This window comes from Camelus ferus, chromosome 22, assembly GCF_009834535.1.
Source record: "Camelus ferus isolate YT-003-E chromosome 22, BCGSAC_Cfer_1.0, whole genome shotgun sequence".
Classification (NCBI taxonomy): domain Eukaryota; kingdom Metazoa; phylum Chordata; class Mammalia; order Artiodactyla; family Camelidae; genus Camelus; species Camelus ferus.
This window is the reverse complement of record NC_045717.1, coordinates 16,954,511-16,974,961: the sequence shown is the minus strand read 5'-3', so window position 1 is coordinate 16,974,961 and position 20,451 is coordinate 16,954,511. Positions and strand designations below refer to the sequence as shown.

General features: G+C 49.3%; 1 protein-coding gene and 1 non-coding gene across 4 annotated transcripts in view; both read left to right on the top strand.

Moving 5' to 3' along the window:
* Positions 1-20,451, top strand: part of MYO9B (myosin IXB) — an 83,756-nt gene that overhangs the window by 36,477 nt on the left and 26,828 nt on the right. For 2 of the 3 annotated variants that reach the window (XM_032465330.1, XM_032465331.1), the window contains exons 1-6: positions 12,645-12,691; positions 14,964-15,053; positions 16,367-16,483; positions 16,749-16,883; positions 18,249-18,370; positions 20,213-20,354. In XM_032465330.1, coding sequence (XP_032321221.1) covers positions 16,388-16,483; positions 16,749-16,883; positions 18,249-18,370; positions 20,213-20,354 — 495 coding nt within the window. In that variant the 5' untranslated portion in view covers positions 12,645-12,691; positions 14,964-15,053; positions 16,367-16,387. Of the gene's footprint in view, positions 1-4,029; positions 4,125-9,519; positions 9,583-10,070; positions 10,171-10,435; positions 10,537-12,560; positions 12,692-13,360; positions 13,377-14,963; positions 15,054-16,366; positions 16,484-16,748; positions 16,884-18,248; positions 18,371-20,212; positions 20,355-20,451 lie in introns of those variants that run through there. The other variant, XM_032465332.1, reaches the window with a different exon arrangement.
* On the top strand, positions 8,481-8,552 carry TRNAA-GGC. The gene has a single exon. It is a non-coding gene; the product is annotated as a tRNA-Ala (tRNA).

Genomic DNA, 20,451 nt, shown 5'->3' with positions numbered 1-20,451 from the left:
TTTCCTAGAATGTTTACCGTGCATTCCAACAGAGTAAAGAGCCGTCCTGTTTAGATAGAAAATGCACCTTCTGGAAATTTCTGGCTAAGTAGGCTGCTCAACGCTGGATGTCTTTGATTTAAAAAGCCTTTTTCAAGCTCCCAAAAGAAGAACCTCGAAGACAAAGGCAGTTGGAAGACGGCTGGACACCCCCCAGCTCTCAGCATCCCTGGCAGGGTTGGGGCCACCTGATGTGCGCTGCCTCTTTGTTCATTTTACCTAGCAACCGACAGGGAGTGAGGTTGAATTATAGACTCATCACTTTATGGGCTTTTTTTCTCTTTTGTTGGATAAATTTTCAGCAAGATTCTGTATCTTTTTTTCAAAGCGTACAACTTATATTAGAAACATGTCTTTGATATTCTGAAAAAGGGGGAAAAAAAGCATTCCTAAGAAAGTAGAGGCCTTTCCCTAGAAGCATTTTGCCAGGGCTGTGGATTTTCTGGCCCAGTGGGAAGACAGCAGGAGCGCATGGCCTCCCTGACCCCAGTGCCAGAGTACATCGCATCAGAGCCGGCACCCGGTCCCTCCTCCTTTCTCCCGTCCATCCCCAGCCCCACACCATCCACCCGGTACACCAGCCACCCTTGTGCTTGGAGACCACGCACACCCCTGGCCAGCCCCGGGACAGCTACACAATAGCTCCCCTCACTTCGAGTGCCAGGCTAGTATTTCCTCCTCCTCCGACGGGACGTATAATAGCACCAACCGGATATTTTTAGATCAGCTCTGAAAAGTCGCAGTGTGTTGAGACCGCATACCAGACACATGAGGTCACCGGGCCCCCCGCGCTGGTAATCGCAGAACCAGAGAGCTGGTGGGCCCTCACATCCCGAAGACATTCCCTCCTGTCCCCAGGACGCCAGGCCTGGCTGTTTCCTTAGAAATCGCCGCAGAGACTTGTTCCGAGTTCAGAAGGGACCGCTGTGGCTCTTCCGGATGTGAATGTGCATCTCAAGGGGGACTGTGGCAGGCCCTGAAACCAGGCACTGCGGGGACCCAGGACTGGCCCTGGGAGGGAGCCCATGCGGGATTCAAGTGCCCCTTCACCATCTGTTCGTAGTTGGGACAGGCAGGACTTCGTGTGCTTGCTTGTGGGAGCTCATTTTCTCACAGAGCCGGCCTGTCCCCAGCTCAGACACCACCCCGCAGGGTCTGGAAGTAAAGGAGGAGACAGATCTGCTGTCTGCTTTTCCCAGAGCGGTGGCTCAGGAGCCTGTGGGCTTTACCCTCAAATGAAGGTTGAACTTGGAGGAGATGAAACCTGGAAAGAGAGTTTTCTTCCCTAGAGGACCCATCAGGGCCTGCAGCCCACATGGGGCCCTTATTACAGGAGGAGCTTCGACGACCCTGCCCTGCAAACCCCTCTTCCCTCCCTCGGTACCTAGCAGTGCTTCTCAGCCCGAGCAATTCGGCTTTCTCTGGGGACATGTTTGGTGGTCCTAGGTGCTACTGGCTGCCCAGCACCCTACAGTGCGCATAATGGCCTCCCCCTGCAGAGAATGGTCCAGCCCCCAAGTCTCAGCTGTGCCGAGAGTGGGGACCCTGCACTGGGTTCTGTAAATATGCAGGAGAGCAGGGTCGACTGAGGCCCGGCCCCCAGCAGCTGGCCAGTAGCTCAGGCATATACGTCAAGACCTTGTAAAGAAGAGGAGAGGGTGGGCTCTGTGGCCGCTGTCTGACTCCGGAAGGCGCCTCCTCAGGCTGTGCTCCTCCTCTGCAAGGCCATGTGGAGACTGCTCCCCAATGAAGTGCCCAGCCCCTGTTCCCACCCTGAAGGTACCCCCGATTTTGCAGTCGGGGCCGGGGTGCCTCTCCAGGGCCGTTTCCTCCACTCTTACTCCCCGGCTTGGCAGCTTGGCGGTTGGTTCAGGCTTTACAGCGAGGCCTGTTTCAGGTCTGGAGCCCCTGGGGCATCAGGGCAGGAAGTCACTCATACTGTGACCCGATCAGCCAGGAGAGTGACCGGCACATGGGCCCAAGCGGGGCCCTGATCTTAAGCTCTGCTGAATGAGCCATTTTCCAAGGAAGTATCCCAGGCTTTCCAGTGGACACTTTTTTATGGGGCTCCTGGCTTCAGGCGGTCACACCAGAAGCTCTGATCAATGATCAACTGCATCCATCTGCCCTGCAGCATGAGGGCTTCAAGAAAATCACATCTCCTCTTGGTGTCTCCCTGTTCCTGACTCCCCTGGAGGGCCTGGCCACCTCTCTCCACCCTGCCCTTGTCCCCCACCCTACTAGACCTGCAGACATAGACACACCCCGCAGCAGACCTTGGCAGTGGCCTTGCCACCTCCTCACAGCTGTGGCCTCCCTGCCTCCCACCCTTCCCGCACGGCCAGCCTCCTCAAATGGGAACATTGGAAACAGCGCGAGCCTGACAGCATTTTTGCTGCTGCCAAGCTTCCCTTTCTGCATGTGACTTTGGGATGTCACAGCTCCCCCATGCCATCTCTGCCTCTCTCCCCTCTTCGGCCCAGCCTCACTGTCCCCACTTCTACTGGCCTCTCATTCCCTGAAACAAGGAACCCCACTCCCCAGGCATCTTCCCTGCCCTGATTTCCCCCAAGGCTCCATCACACCTTCTCCCTGTCTGTTCTCCCTGTTTGGGTACTGCATAGGAAACAGGTACCCCAGGAGCCTGGCTGAGGGACAGAGGGTGTTCTCTGTCGTAATCTGGATGGTGGTCATATGGGAGACCCTAGGGGGGACCCCACCAAGCCGCAGGCTCTGTACTCTGTGCCCACTTTCCTCTGCATATTGGGAATGAAGCCCTGATTCATACCACATGGATGAACCCTGAAAACATGCTGAGTAAAAGAAGCCAGACACAAAAAGCCACCATAGTGCATGACCCCATTTACATGAAATGTCCAGCACAGGCAAATTCATAGAGACAGAAAACAGATTCGTGGTTGCCAGGGGCTGGGGGAGGGAGAATGGGGAGAGACTGCTCATGGGGATGGATTTCCTTTTGGGGTGATGGGAAAGTTCTAGAACTAGATAGAGGTGATGGTTGCACAATATTGTGACTATACTAAATGCCACTGAATTGTTCACTTTAAAATACTTAGTTTTGGGGGGTGGGGGTAGAGCTCAGTGGTTACTTAGCATGCACGAGGTCCTGGGTTCAATCCCCAGTACCTCCATAAAACAATTTTAAAAAATTAAAATAAAACACTCAGTTTTATGTTATGCCAATTTTACCCCAATTTTTAAAAAACTTACTGTGAACCTGCTTGCCTGCCATCCCAGAGAATTGCAGGACCCCTCCAGGATGGGACCTGTCCTCACTTCTGCTCCCTCACACCCAGGCTGGTGCTCAGCCTACAACCTGAAGCCCATATCAGCCCACGGCCTAGCAAACTCCTTTTGGAAAGTAAATATTCTGGATAGTAAATATTTTTGGCTTTGAAGGCCAGATGGTCTCTGTCGCAGCTCCCCTGTGGTCACAACACAAAAGCAGTTGTGGACAATCAGTAAATGAACAGGCCTGGCCATGGGCCAACACACTTCATTTTATGGACCCTGAAACGTGAATAGAATTTTCACATGGCAGGAAATATTACTCTTCTTGGGGTTGTTTTTCTTTTTCTTTCTTTTTTTAAACCATTTACAAATGTAAAAACCACCCCTGGCTTCACAGGCAGTACAAAAAACAGGCAGTGGACTGGGTCTGGCCCACAGTGAACAATTTTGCTACGTGAACAATTATTACGAAAAAGAATTCCGACAATTGGCATTTCTAACATCCGGGACTTAAAACTTGAGCCCCTCCCGCAACCCAGACATAGAGATAAAGTGGAAGCCCTTAGGATGCCCTAGGGCCACCTACCCTCGTGTTTTCCAGATCTCACCTGGAGTCACTGAGTGACCTCCAGCGAGCCAGGGTCCACAGCACACAGAGGGAGCTCCCAGGCTCCCAGGCTGCAGCCTGTAGAAAGTTTGTGCTCACAACCTAAAAACCTGCTTTTGTTTTCCTTGCAGGCTTTTGGGAATGCTAAAACAGCCCACAACAACAATTCCAGCCGATTTGGGAAATTCATCCAGGTCAACTACCTGGAGAGTGGCATCGTGAGAGGGTGAGTTGGCAGCTGCCCACGCTGTGCACTCCAGCCTGGGTCTGGGGTCCTGGGCTTCCCTGCAGTGGAGAGCCAGGCCTGAGCCAGCAGGGAGCTGGGTGCTGAAATGCTGGCCTTCCAGGCACTTGTGAATTGTACAGGGAAGCAAGCATGATTTTAAGTCACCGATGTGAAAGTCTGAGCAGTGGGTCGAGGTGGGAGGCATAGGTGGGGGAGGGGTGGCACCATAACCAATCCTGCCATCCCCGGATCATCCTCTGGGGTGTCAAGCATGGGCCTAGGCTCCCATGGAGTAAGTACAATGAGCTGGAGGTCCTAGTGTGATGGGGTTTGCCAAGAACTGGCAAGGGCACACCAATCTATTTCCTGGTCTTGATGTGTCTAGTTTAGTGGGTCTAGGGATGCCACAGAGAGTTGACATAGACTCTGACACTTGCCAGACATGCCCCTTTAGCCAAAAAGAGACATGGTGCTAGGTAGCAAAGTGAGGCAGCTGTTCACGGAAGGAGTGGGTAGAATGCAGGGATGGAGGGTAGATTGATGGATGGATGTATTCATGGGTGGATGGATGGATAGTTGGATTCATTGATGGATGGATTGATGGATGGATGGAGAGATTCATGGATGGATGGATTCATGGGTGGATAAATGGATGGATGGATGATGGTTGATGGATGGATTCAAGGATGAATGGGTACAGGGGGTGGGAAGGGACTGGGATTTCAAAATGTAGAATAGATAAACAAGATTGTACTGTGTAGCACAGAGAAATATATACAGGATCTTGTGGTGGCTCACAGCGAAAGAGAATGTGACAATGAATGTACTTATGTTCATGTATAACTGAAAAGTTGTGCTCTACACTGGAATTTGGCACAACATTGTAAAATGACTATAACTCAATAAAAAACATTTATATATAAAAAAAACAACAAAAGGATGGATGGGTACATTTAAGGATGGCTTGATGGGAGATTTATGGATGGACGAATGGATGGATGGGTGGATTCATGGATGGGTGGATGGATGGATGGATTCGTGGATTCTTTGGTAGATGGTAGATTTATGAGAGGATGGGTGGGTAGATTGATGAATTTAGATAGATACATGGATGAATAGGTGGGTGAGTCTATACGTGGTAACTGGATTGTGAAGTTGGCTGCCTGGTGAAAGTTAAAACAGATCAACATTTTGTGCCAGAAATGTGAGTTCTTTAGGTGGTGGCACAGTTACTTCCAACTAAACGTGTAGCGTTGAAGTTGTGTTCACTTGCACTCTGTGCAATAGTTATGCTAATGAAGATGTCTGGCAGCTTTATACAATGAATTAATGTTACAAGGAATTATCTATTTAAGTCATAAAGTCATTTCAGAATTCAGTTCTGTAGGACTTTTTTTCTTTAAAAAATGTATATTTTGAGTAGTTTCAATTAGTTAAAAAAATGTAGTTGTGATTTAATACTGCTTAATGTTTTGGATTTTTTTTTTTTTTTCAGTATGTAGAAGTCTCATGAGCCAATAAAACTATTTCGAAGTTGTGGGGAGAAAAGGCATTTTGGCGCAGTCCATTGCCTAGTTGCTCCAAGGCACCCTCCTTCCTCCACATTCTGGTATGAGGGTCTGCAGTGGCAGTGGGATTTGCAAAGGCCCCAGGTGATGGTCTGAGCAGCAGGGTGAGAAGCCCTAAAGTGGGGAGACCTGAGCAACAGGCCCCTGGAGGCTGCGAGAAGGCACTGGTGTTGCAGGAAGGGAGAGGTCCTCTAGGGGATTGATTTTAAAGTTTCCAGGTTTTTCGGTCCGTCTAAACCTGATTGGTCCATCTAGACCTGATGATCGTTTGACTTGATGATGCACATTCAAGACATGAACAGGAATGTTGTTTTCCTGAATCCTTCAGCCTCTGGCTTCCTTCCTTTTTCCTGCTACCCAGGCTTGGACAGGCAGTGGTGTGGGAGAGACTCTTGATAACTGCTGCGCCTGCTCTTTAGCTCTCAGGGACACTTGGAAGCGGACAGTTCTCTCCATGGCCTCGGCGCCACCATGGGCCATCAGGTGGTGCCTTCCTGAGTCCTCCTGGGCCCAGAGCCACCCGCCTGACCCCACCTGCCCCGCAGGTCTCAGCCTTTTCTCCACAAAGACCCTCTCTCCTTAATTTAAATGTGTTTTTCTCCCACAGGTCCATATTTTACACATGGTGTCTGCCACGTTGCAAAGCCTCCGTCCAGCAGGCAATGCCCAGAGTATGTTACCAGGCAGACACACAAAAATAAACTGTTGCTGTAATTCAGAAACAGGGGCTCCTTTGGCAGGAGCAGAGACACCAAAAGGCTGCCTTTTGTTTCCCTGAGTCCCACGCTGGCCCTGCAGACCTCAGGCCAGAAGCCAGAGCTTTTGCTACCAGCAGGCCCTGTTTCCCCCAGACACCTTTGCCTAGCTCTGTCCTTCACATGGTCTCTGTTTCATGTCCTATGGCTGCTGAAGCAAGGTACCACAAACCAACTGGCTCCAAACAATGGGAGCTTATTCCTCTACAGTTCTGGAGGCCAGAAGTCCAAGATCGAGGTATGGGCAGGGCTGCGCTCCCTCCAGAGGCTCCAAGGGAGGATCCCTCCTGGTCTCTTCCAGCTTCTGGTGGCCCCAGGCATCCTTGATTGTGGACGCTTCACCCAGTCTCTGCCTCTGTCTTCACATGGCCTTCTCCCCTGTGTCTCTCTGTGATCATCTCTTCTGTCTTTTAGGACATGTGTCCTTGGATTTAGGGCCTGTCTGGATCATGAAGGAGGTTCTCATCTCCAGATCCTTCACTTTATTGGATCTGCAAAGACCTTTTTTCACAATCACAGTCATGGGTCCCAGGTGGACATTTCTGGGGGCCACCGTTCACCCCAGCTCACCAGCAGGACTGGCTCTAAGCTAAGTGTCTGGCCTGCCCTATCTGCCTTGGCTCCCATCAGGCTCAGGACCAGAGGCCCCGGGTGGCTGGATCTCACAGACCAGCTTCTAAGAGTTGTATCGGTGGCCTTGGCGTCAGGAAAGGAAGTCCTGCTTTGGCCCTTGACTCTGACCTGCCCACACTCCAAAGAGGAGGGTGCACTTCCTGTCCAGGCAGTGGCTGCAGCCAGCTCGCCAGGAGTAGGCCTAGACTCGGTTCTGCTTTGGGGCAGGTGACACTTCTCGCTGCCGCTTTTCCGCTGAGGCCAAGGGTCAGGGGCAGTCCAGGCCTTCCCCCAGTTCCCCAATTTGCAAAGCTTCGTCTTCCTGTGGGCTCAGGGTTCAGTGCCAGGGAATTCCTGGCTTCCAACAAGACCCCTGTAGGCTTCCAGAATGATCAGCAAAGGGAAAGGTCTGTGGCCGGTCAAATGCCAGCTCAGTGCCCACGGGGTCGCTGTCCTTGCCCATGGGCCAACACAGCACAGGGAATCAGCTAGATTGAGACTGAAACATGAGTCTAGAACCAGATTCCACCTCCCTTCCCAGGAAAACAAACTGCTTATAACTCCAAGTTACTGGCTGGGGGAAGGAATGGAAGAAAATATGGGTTTCGAGGAGACAACACAGGCTGAACCCTTGGGAACCCCTGCATGCAGGTTGTGTGTGCAGGCATCTGAGAAGGCTGCAGACAGAAGACTGCCTTCCTAGAGAGAGAGGCAGGCAGCATCCAGCAAGCCCTGCACCAGGAGCCAACCCTACCACCCGCAGGCACCGGCTACCCCTTCTGTATAATAGGATGGGTTCGGATGAGGGTGGCCTGCAGACCCGTACATCTCACATCCTTGGTGATAGTGGGTCCTCGCCAGGCAACCTTCCCTCTGTGGGGCAGCATGTGGCCCCTCCCAATTTTTAGCACCTCATCCATCTATGGGAACCGTCATGCCCATCCCAGGGGACATTTAAATCCATGGCATTAAATTAAAGCTGTGCCCAGAGACTCATAGATCTCCGAGGAATGTGTGATGTCTCTGTTAGCATGGAGGGTGTGGCTGCCCAGGTGCCCTGTCCCTGGCCCAGCCCCCACACAGCCTCATGGACTCATGTCCGTCAGCTGTCGATCAACTGATGAGTGAATAAACAAAATGTGGTGTGTCTATATGTGTAGAGTATTATTCAGCCATGAAAAAGAATGAAGGTCTGATACATGCTACAAGGCAGCTGAATCTCAGCATTGGGCTGAGTGAAAGAAGGCAGATACAATATCCATTTGACCCATGAACAACACGGGAGTTAGTTGAAAGTCCAAGTATAACTTATAGTCAGCCCCGTGTATCTGTGGTTCCTCCACATCCACAATTCCTACATATCTGTGGTTCCACATCCATGGATTCAACGAACCTCAGATCACGTAGGAAAAAAACCCAAAGGGGGTATAGCTCAGTGGTAGAGCACATGCTTGGCATGCACAAGGTCCTGGGTTCAATCCCCAGTACCTCCATTTAAACAAATAAATAAAAACCTAATTACTGCCACCCCCCTAGAAAAAAGAAAACTAAAAAAAAAGATCTGAATATAAGTAGACCCACAGTTCAAATCCACATTGTTCAAGGGTCAGCTGTACGTACTAAATGATTCTTTTTTATTTTTTTTTTAATTCTAGAAAATCCAATCTAATCTTTAGTGGGGTTGGTCAGTGGCTGCTCGGGGGTGGGTGGCAGGGAGGCAAAGGGCCCAAGGAGACTTTTCAAGCTGATGGATGTGTTCACTGTCTTGTTCATGGTGGTGGATCACAGGTGTTTGCATGTGTCACGAATCATCCAGTCACACATTTTAAGTTTATTGTACATCAATTATACCTAATGAAGCCGTTATTGAAAATTGCATAGATTCTAAAGGACACCATCAAAACTTATCTCGTTTTGCACTTTTGAGCACACACAGTGTATCGTATATTAATAATTAACAAAGCTATTCTAAAAAGAATAGAAAAGTGAATCCAGTATCTTACATTTAGATTTTTAATTGGAGAAAGATTTAATCACCAGAGACATAGTGGGAGCAGGGTTGGACCCCTCCGGTGTTATTTGTGAACACGTGGGTACAAGTGCTTCAGTTCCCACCACCTTGGAGGGTGGGGACAGGGGTCCTACATGATGCCAGGTTGGGCTTCCATACAGCCGTCAGCCCGAATCCAATCCAGGGAGCAGAAACGGCCAACCCAGGTTCCTTATTTTATAGATGGTAGTAGCAGGGCAAGGCACCTTTAGGGTGACTGCTTTTCCCTTTAGGGTGAGATGATACTTACAACACTTAAGGTGATTGCCTTTAGGTACCTGTGTTTACCTCGAGTCCAAGGAAGTTAATCCACAGCTGGCTTCGCCACAGTTAACAAATCACTCCTCTTCTCCGAGGAAACAGTATTAATTTGTTAATTAATTTGTTCTTCTTTGTCCTCTTAATGACAGAGCTGTTGTTGAAAAATACCTGCTTGAAAAGTCTCGCCTGGTCTCTCAGGAGAAGGATGAGAGGTAGGAGGAGATTTCCTTGGTGAGCCACCACATCTGCCTCCTTCCCGACAAAGGGAAGAAGCAGATGTCCCGAGGTTGCGGAAATCTGCTGGAGGCCAGGGCAGATCTCCTAGGAGCATGAGCTTTGCCACCTTCTCATGCTTATTTTTCTGCCTGCCCAAGGCTTTTTACCTGGAGTAGGTGTTCAGATATCTGCCAAAAGGTGGGTAAATTAGAAGCATCTCTGCTCCACCAGTGAGCGAGACAGGCCCACCCCTTGAGGCATCTACTCACTGGAGAAACTCATGGCTTGGGTTTTGGTTTATTTTTTTGTTTTGTTTTGTTTTGTTTTGACATAATAAGAATCAACTTACTGTCTCAAATTTGTACATACTCGAGGTGCTTTTTCCTCCCTGGTGTGATCTCCAAAGCAATATTAGTAGCGGTTTGAAGAGTAGCTGTTGCTCAGCTTCCAAAAACAACTTTTTTCTCCTAATTTTGACCTACAGGAACTACCACGTGTTTTATTATTTGTTACTTGGCGTCAGCGAGGAAGAGCGTCAGGAATTTCAGCTCAAGCAGCCTGAAGATTATTTCTACCTCAACCAGGTAAACAGCCCCGAGCCTCGGCCACAAACACAGCCTCTGTTCCCCACGGGCTGTTTACGCACTGCCAGGAGGTCAGAGGCCATCCGCCTTGGCCCTCTCCGGCCCCCTAACCGGCTCCAAGGAGGCCCAGAGTGGGGCAGCATAAAGGAGCCCATTCATTCCCCATGTCCTGGGCCCTGCCCCATCGGTTCCAGCCAAAATCATTCCTGCACGCCACCCTCACCAGCCCTGAAATACCCAGAGCGCCGCCGACGTTGTTTTTCAGCATAACTTGAAGATCGAAGATGGGGAGGACCTGAAGCACGACTTTGAAAGACTCAAGCAGGCCATGGAGATGGTGGGCTTCCTCCCTGCCACCAAGAAGCAGTAAGTGGGTGGGCCCAGCTGTCCGCCCCCCCTCCTGCATGGGTGCCCCCGGGCTTACCAGTCACTCTGAGATCTGACCCACACCCTCCTTGAGGCCTCACCAAGGAGAGTAGCCCAGTGACAGTGAGCACATGGAAGGGGGCTCTTGTCATTAGCCACAGGGAAATGCTAATTAAAACTGCAGGCCTTTTGGGGCAGGAAGGCGTAGCTCAGCGGTAGAGTGCGTGTTTAGCGTGCACGAGGCCCTGAGTTCAATCCCCAGTACCTCTGTTAAAAAATTAATATAAATAACCAAACCTAATTACCTCCCCCCACAAAATAAAATATAATCTCAACATTATGTTTGGGGGGGAGGGTATAGCTCAGTGGTAGAGTGTGTGTTTAACATGCAAAAAGACCTGGGTTCAATCCCTAGTACCTCCATTAAATAAACAAACAAACAGACAAACCTGATTACCTCCCCCTCTCATAAATAAATACATTAAAAAAAAAATACTCACAGGGCTTTTGCCCAGCAATGTGGATGTACTTCATACCACTGAGCTATACACTTAAAAATGGTCAAGAAGGCAAATTTTACATGATGTGTATTCTACCACAATTAAATATTTTTTCAATTCTTTGAAACCACACAGGGTATTCTCCACACCTGCCCAGGCATCTAGGATACCCAGAGGGAACACTGCCCAGCACGCTGCTGGGAGGGCACAAATGGGGCCAACCACTGCAGAAAACTGTCTCCCCTGCAGATGTGTGACAACCAAAAGCATACGTTTGCTCACCCAGAGACACACACACACACACACACAAGCAGCAGCCTCATTTTATAACAGCCCCCAGCCCGGGAAACCCCCTCCAAATGCCCACCCAAAGAAGATTAAATGAATAAACACATTGCGATATATCCACACAGGGGTCGGCAAACTCTCTGGAGAGGGGCAGATAATACGTATTTTAAGCTTCAAGGGCAAAGCAGTCTCTGTTACCTGTTCTTTCTGTTTGGTTTTGTTTCTTAATGACCCTTTGAAAACTTAAGAACCGGGGGAGATTATAGCTCAGTGGTAGAGCACACGTTTAGCCTGCATGAGGTCCAGGGTTCAATCCCCAGTACCTCCACTAAAAATAAACAAATAAATAAGTAAACCTAATTTGGGGGGGAACCCCCCAAAAAATTCAAAAAAATAAAAAAGAACCGTTCTCAGCTCGTAGGCTGTGCAAAAACAGACCCTAGTTTGCTGACCCCTGGACTACTCCATGCACAGCAGTGGTTCTCACTGGGGGCCCAGTTCTGCTCGCAGGAGCCACTTGGCCTTGTCTAGAGACATTCTGAGTGTCACACTGCACAGGGGCTGGGTGTCAGCAGTGCCGAGGCTGAGAAGTGCTGGTCAGCAGCATTAAGAATGAACAATGCTATGAAAAACATGGAAATTATTTTCTAACCGGATTGTGCCCTAGAAGTAAATTTGAGCTTATTATTTAAAAGAAAAGAAAAAAAAAGAACAAACGATGCTTCAGTGCAGTAACGTGCATGGCACCTCCACCTCACACTTTTTCAGTGACAGGCCAGGTACAAGTACATGTGATTTCATAGATGTCAAATTCACAGACGATGTTAGATGCCAGGACTGCAGGTTCTTCTCCGGGGGCCAGTTAGGGTGGTTCCAGGGCCTAGAATGTTCTGTTCCCTGGTCTGAGTGCTAGTTACAGGTCTGTACATTTTGTGACATTTCATCAAACTACACTTGGGAAATTGTATACTTTATTTTGTGTGCATGTTACACCTCCATAAAAAAAAATTTTAAGCCCCCACCAACTCCATCACCACCATTACTGCCAAAAACAGTAGAGATAGATGCACCCAAAGTCCCATTCCATAGAGTCCCTCACAGAGGACTGGACGTTTTTCAGACTTGGCTTTACGAATTTAGCCCAGTTCACGGGAAGCTTCAGCCCAGTTCCCTGGAAGCCTCTGTGGTCTTACTCTTGGGGAATCTGCCCCAACCTAGGCTCCTCTTCCCCCACAGGATTTTTTCCATCCTCTCGGCCATCCTGTATCTGGGCAACGTCACTTACAAGAAGAGAGCCACGGGCCGAGACGAAGGCCTGGAGGTTGGGCCCCCCGAGGTGCTGGACACGCTGTCAGCAGCTCCTGAAGGTACTGCTCCCTGTCCCCAGCCACGGTGGCCGCTGAGACCCAGAACCTCCTGCAATGGCTGCACTTCTGTAAAGTGAGGCCTGTCTGCCTGCTTCCTCCTGCGCCATCTCTGCAGTGTCCCTTCCTCATTTCTTTCTTTCTTCTTTTTTTTTTTTTTTTTTTTTTGGTACACATTGTTCACACCTGTATTTCAAGTTTGGAAATGCATGTTTGCAAGCAGCAAAAGAAATACAAAAGTATTCATAAAGGAGAGGGGAGGGTATAGCTCAGTGGTAGAGTGCATGCTTAGCATGCACAAGGTCCTGGGTTCAATCCCTGGTACCTCTATTGAGATGATAATAATAATAACAATAACAATAAAAAGAACAATAATACCTAATTACCTCCCTCAAAAAATTTTTTTAAAATTTTTTAAGTATTCAGAAAGAATGCATAATCTCTGAAAATGATGAAAACATCCCAGCTGACTATCATAGTTGCCTCCATGTAGCGAGAGATCTTTTTAAATGGAAGTGTAACTGATACACAACATTTGTTTAGTTTCAGCTGTACAGTATAATGATTTGGTAGTTGTATATGTTGCAAAATGATCATTACAATAAGTCTAGTTAACATTTGTCAACATACATAGCTACAGAATTGTTTTCTCTTGTGATGAGGACTTTTCAGATCTATTCTCTTAGTGGTTTTCAATTATGCAATACTGTGTTATTAATGATCCTCACTGCGCAGTGCACTGCATCCCATGACTTATGTTGTAACTGGAAGTTTATGCCTCTTGACCCCTTCACACATTTTGCCCACCCACTACCTCTGGCAACTACTAATCTGTTCTCTATGCTGATGAGCTTAGGGGGGTTGGGGTTTTTTGTTTTTTAAGATTCCACATGTAAGTGAGATCATACAGTATTTGTCTTCCTCTGTCTGATTCATTTCACTTAGCGTAGCGGCTTCAACATCCACCCTGTCCTCATTTCTGAAGGACTCCCTTCTGGGAAGGGCCACTTCCCACCTCAGCCCCTCACTTGAAAGGCTCTTTAGTATCATCGTTTATATATATTATATATAACTGAACCAGTTTACTGTATACCTGAAATTAACACAATATTGTAAATTTACTGTACTTTAATTTTAAAAAAATCATTTGATTTATGAGGTCATTTTCTCATTGGACCATCCATCCATCCATCCTCTTATCCACTGGTCCTCAACCCTGGAAGCATAGGGCCATGTCTGGAATCTTTTTGGGCAGGGGTACTACTGTCATCTGGTGGATGGAGGCCAGGAATGCTGTTTGACATGATGTAATGCACAGGACAGTCGCCCACAGCAAAGACTGACCTATTCCCAAATGCCTGTGGTGCCAGGGCTGTTTTCTAAGCATGCATGCCATCTGTGGCTCTTTAAGAAGGTGTGCCTGGCTGGGGAGGGTATAGCTTAGTGGTAGAGTACCTCTATTAAATAAACAAACAAACAAACAAACCGAATCCTCCCCCCCCCCCAATGGTGTGCCTGCATGTAGAAGCCCCAGCTCCTGTCGTATTCCTGGGGGTGACTGAGCATGTCTGCCAGCAGATTGGGACAGCCCTCCCCTTCACATCCACCCCATCTCTTGACTGCCACCCACTCATGGACAGGGTTTGGCAGTCAGGGAGGGCTCAGCCCCTCGCTCAGCCCCCACACCCACGCCAGGAACCCGCCTCCAACAGCAACAGCTGTAAACGCAGGTCGCCAGGCAGCACCTGAGCCCAAGGCCTGCAGTGACACCCAGGCCCGTGTGACCACACTCTCAGGGCCATTGAGCAAGCCTGTGGGTGTGATCATTCTGCGACACGCTGAGTGCAGCACACACTGTGGGTTGGTAGCCCTGAGGGTGAGCTCTGGGCCCACTTCCCGGCCTGGCTGCTGGGGTCCTTCTCCCACCCTCCTCAGGCCTTGCCTCAGTGGCAGAAGGATCCAGTCAACAAGCTCTCCAACTCCTCTCCCCTTCCCTTTTTAAAAAAATTTTTTTATTTTTTTTTAATTGAAGTATTGTTGGTTTACAACATTGTGTTAGTTTCAGGTGTACAGCACAGTGATTCAGTTACATACATATTCTTTTTCAGATTCTTTTCTATTATTATAAGTTATTACAAGATATTGAATATAGTTCCCTGTGCTATACAGTAGGACCTTGTTGTTTATCTGTTTTGTATATATAGTGTGTGTCTGTTAACCCCAGATCTCCTAATTTATCTCTCCCCGCCTCTCTTTCTCCTTGACCTTGAAACAGGTGAAACGAGAAATCTTGGTGGAAGTTCTGACCAAAAGAAAAACAGTGACCTCCAACGACAAGCTCATCCTTCCCTATAGTCTCAGTGAGGTGAGCGCTGCTCTGGGCTCTCGTTGGGTGCCAGCCCCCCAAAGTATGAGTGCAGGACGAAGGGGTGGTCCTCCAGGAACAGCTAGTATGGGTGGTCTTTTGCCTGCCCCTAAAGTGATGGAGGAGAACCCTGCAGCCACCTATGGTTCTCATGTAAGGTCAGGTGGGGTACAAACCAGCTCAGACAGCTCGAGGGCCAGAGCTAGGGCCATGTATGTTGGTCTCTGTGTTTCTAGCTGCTTGGTGGGCACGCGGGGCCAGACCTGGCCCACCACTTGCTTCTGTCAATAAAGCTTTATTGGCACGTGGCCACACCCGTTCATTGACACGCTGCTCTCCTGCCGCAGTGACAGAGCTGAGTAGTTCAACAGAGGCTGACTGGCCCTTGCCAGAAAAAGTTTGTCAACCCCAGGGCTTGAGTATGACCTTTAGAAGCATCGCATGGGCCCCTCAGTCTTGATAAGGTACCTCTCTATGGCCTTTGCCCAAGCCTGGATGTTTTCTCTGGGGCGAGTTTTTCTTGCGTTTTTACACCTCAAGAGCAATGTGACTTTGCAGCGTGGAGAGCAGCAGGAAAGTACCTAGCCACGGGGGTGGGGAGGTTTTTAGCTGATGGTGGAAGCTGTTTGGGCAGGCAGAGCTCGAGTGGGTAAAGGCACCCAGCCGTGGTACAAGAAAGTGGCTGCAGGTCACCTGAGACCGCAGCACGGCTGCCCCCCAGAGGTGTTGAGCTGAACGGAAAAACTTCAGGCACTGGGGCTGCGTCCCTCCTGACCCCATTTCCTGAAAACCAGAGGGACTTGTTCTAGATCTTGATAGCAGCCGAAGAAGTCTTGTCACGACTTAGATCTGAGAACATACAAAAAAGGAATTTCTTATGTGTAAATTTGACCTCAAACAAGCCTTTTTAAAAAAAACTGTAAAAGCCATCACTGCTTTTAGGCCCCCAGAGGCGGCCTCATGGGCCTCCCAGAACTGCAGGGGGCCTGGCTTTGAACCTAGCTCAGCCTCATGGTTAGTTCTCCCACGGCGCCTTCCTTGAGCCGGCGTTCCCACCTCAGCTCCGAGGAGGGAGAGAGACTTAGGAGTTCCAAGGAGAGAGAAAGACTTGGCCAAACCACAGGCCGCTGGGTCAGGGCTTCACGCTTCACTCGTGGGTGTGCAAGGGCGTCCAAGCTGACGGGATGGCATGTAAGGTGAGAGGGGGTGCGTTGGATGAGCTGAGTGTGGAAGGTCACCACCTCCATCTCCCAACGTGTGCAGACCTTGGGGCCCTCTCTGCCAAGGTGTGACTCCCCCTCTGTGCCCCACAGGCCATCACCGCCCGTGACTCCATGGCCAAGTCACTGTACAGCGCCCTATTCGACTGGATCGTGCTACGGATCAACCACGCCCTCCTTAACAAGAAGGACATGGAAGAGTCCGTCTCAGTGAGTGCCACACACCCTCCGCCGGAGACTGGTGACATCGGGAGCCAAGGCGGCCACACTTAGCATCATCGGGCGAGAGGCAGATTCCTCCCAGGGAACGGGATGGGATGCAATTCTTGGGGCCCAGCTCAGAATGAGAACACAGGGCTCCTTGTTTCGTATTATGGGGTCCTAGGCAGCAACAGCAGAGCAGGCCCTCACCACCAAACAGATTGCTCCCACAGGAGGATCTACCAGTAATAACCGCTTCCTCCGCCTCCCCCAGTGCTTGTCCATCGGGGTCCTCGACATCTTTGGGTTTGAAGACTTCGAGAGGAACAGTTTTGAGCAATTCTGCATCAACTACGCCAACGAGCAGCTCCAGTATTACTTCAACCAGCACATTTTTAAACTGGAGCAGGTAAGGAAATACCAGCTCCTGGGCCATCCAGCCCAAGGGGGAGCGGAATGAGCCAGAACCGGGATCTCCCTTGGGGCCTGGTTTGTCAGCAAAACTGCCCCAGAATTCTTCTCTGCAAAAAAGGGAGAGTCCGGGAAAAATCCTGCTCCCTTCCCCAACCCCCCAGCCCAGGATGAGGCAAATGTCAGGGATATTTGGGGCCAATTTTGTACCTTTTCTCTGCTCAAACGTTAAAGTCCTTTCAGTGGGAGAGAAACTGAGTTGCGCTGTAAGGATTTGCTTTTATCAGCGAAATAATAGCCTTTCTTACATGTCTTTTCACTGCTAAATAGCCAGCCGTCTTTACCCAAGTATCATCCTCCACATGATTGATTCCGACACGGAAAGAAAACTGATTGATTTATATAGATAGTTGGCTAATTTTACTATCATGCCTTCTGGCCAAAACTCAACGTTTCTCACTTGAAACATGGCTGGTCCAAATGGATTTGTGCAAGAAGAGCAAAATACACAGTGTATTGCAAAGACGTAGTGTGGGATTCAGAGTGGGAGGAGAATGTAAAATGTCTCATCGATAATTTTTATATCAGTTACATGTTGACATAATCATACACCTTTGATGTGTTGGATTAAGTTAAGTCTGTTGTTAAACGTTAGCCTCACCTGTTTCTTTTTACATTTTTTAATGTGGCTGTTAGAAAATTTGAAGTGATACAGGGCACTCACATTATACGGCTATTGGACATTGTGATTCCAGAGCCGGGCAGGTGAAAGGTACCGGCACGTGGCCACGCCCATTTGTTCACGTAGCCTCTGTGGCCGCTCTCTGGCTACAACAGCAAAGCCGAGTAATCATGCAGACACCCCCGAGCTCGTGAAGCCTAATATATTTACCGTCTGGTCCTTTACAAAGGAAGTTTGCCGACCCCTGAGTGATTTTAAGTGGAATTCTAAGCACTTTGCTGTGATAGACCTTAGAAAATGTATGTTCTATTTCCTGTAGGTAATTGTTAATTTATCTAATAATTTTACATATTAATGTATTCCTATTGGCATTTTAATACACATTCTATGTTATTCACACATATTTATATGCTTATTAACTTATTAAATATATTTAACATATATTAAATACATTTTATTTTTTACATTAAATGTATTTAATATATATTAACTATATGTTATATTACAGTTAATATATATTAATTTAATATGGAAATAACTACATTAAATATAAATGTTATGTTTTATATAAACATGTGCGTGCATATGTAAATACACTTTGTTTACATACGGCGTGTGCTCCGTCAGTATTAATGTGTCTGTGAACTGATGAGCTAACCGGATGCCCCTCGGACCCCACAGGAGGAGTACCAGAGCGAAGGGATCTCGTGGCACAACATCGACTACACAGACAATGTTGGCTGCATCCATCTTATCAGCAAGAAGCCCACCGGCCTCTTCTATCTGCTGGACGAAGAGAGCAAGTAAGTATCCACCGCCCCATGTGTCCGCAGATCTGGGCACTCAGTCCTGTTCCACAACCCCAGAGCCTCACCCTGAGTCCACACCATCCTGAGAACGGCTGAGTTGCTCATACTCACATGACCAGAAATCGTGATCTCACGTTTGCAGAATATTTCACCACAGAACTATTAACGCTCTCAATCACTGTGAACTCAGAAACACACCCACCTGGGAGTTCTCGGGGGAAGATCATGGAACCTGAATCTAGACGCTGAGCACAGGGTCGGTGCCTCCTTGCAAACAAAGGGCAATGCATAGTATCAGGGGCCCAGATGCCAGACTCTCCCCTGAGGACACAATGAAGCCTGGACAGGGTATCTTTAAGGTGCTTCGTGCTCAGTCACCCAGCCGGAGTTCCTGAAATCACAGTCACTAAAATTCACTAGCTGAACTTACTTCCTGTGGCTGCTATAGAAAATGGCCACAGAGCAGACAGCCTAAAACAACAGATCTATTCTCTGGCAGTTCTGGAGACTAGAAGTCCAGAATCAGTAGTGATGGGCCAAAGTCAAGATGTGAGCAGGGCCATGCTCCCTCCCAAGGCTCTAGGGGAGGATCCTTCTTTGCATCTTCCAGCCTCCGGGGCTCCAGGTGTTCTTGGCTTGTGGCTGCATCACTCTAGTCTCTGCCTTACTAGCCACAGCACCTTCTCTCCATCTCATCTCCTCTTATAGAGACTCCAGTGGTATTGAATTACTGCCCACCCTAATGACCTCATCTTAAGTTGATTATATCTGCAAAGACCTGTTTCGCAACAGGGTCACATACACAGGTTCTGAGGGGTCAGGACGAGGACACGTCTTTTTATCAACAACCTTATCAGGCCCCTCAGGGCTGGGGTAAATCAGGCTCACCTCCTGCCTCAGACCAAGTCCCACCCGGGACAGGAGAGACACACCCATTCTAGGCAGGGATCTGGGGAGAGAATGTTCAGCTTGGGGTCAAGGTGCTAGAATGGGCTGAGTCGTCACTCCCAGGAAATTCCCAGAGACGGATCTGGGGAAGGCATGTGAGGCAGGGCCCAGCTGAGCAGGGTCAGATCTGTCTTTGTTTAAAATCTTGCTATTTCAGTCCATCATGGATTTTTTTTTTTTGTATGTGTGCATTGAATGGGATTTCCTAAAATAGTATGTTGAAATGTTACTTATTTCCACAACTGAGTGAACGGGTGTCTCTCTCTCCACACCCTGGCGCTGGAAAAGATGTGCCTCATAGCTAAAGAATCTCACCCGTGCCCCCCATGAAGTCATGAAGCTGGGCATTGGGGATTTGGAGGCACATTCCGCTGCCTGTGTTTGTGGTGAGGCCAGGCACAGGCAGGGCATTACCAAAGCCAACAGTGGCATTTTCTTCCTGGGAGGCCGAAACAGCCAGGTACAACGGCTCCCTTATTCTGCCCCCGGCCCCTCCCTCTAATAAGGGAGCACAGGCAAGACCCACTCTAAGCATCCAGGTACAGACCCACCTGCAACCAGAAGTCACCCAGGCCCGGGATAATTCCAGGAGCTGCACCATGATGGGCCCAGGTCGCAGTCTTGCCTGGAACCGAACGTTCTCATGGGCCACCCGCCCTGGGCACTGGGCTGCTCTACCAGTTCCAAGTTCGCTCCACAGCCCTGAGTGCATCCCTTTGCCCTGGGCCTCTGCAAACCAAGCAGAGGTTCCCCACCCTCGGCCACGTGCTCAACCCAGAGCAGCTTGAGCACCTGCCCACCTCATCCGTGGAGGGTCCACAACCTGGATTGCAGAGCGGGTGCCCAGCCGCTGTCCCTGCCATTAAAGGTCTCCAATCTTCATCCCAGCTTTCCCCACGCCACGAGCCAGACCCTGCTGGCCAAGTTCAAACAGCAGCACGAGGACAACAGGTATTTCCTCGGCACGCCCGTCATGGAGCCGGCGTTCATCATCCAGCACTTCGCAGGGAAGGTGAAATATCAGATCAAGGTAGGCATCTGTCTGTCTCCATTGTCAGTCAAGTCACGCTCTGTCTGGGAGGCGGGAAGGGGACCATGTGGGTGCCCTGGGGGCCCCTTCCCTCCGG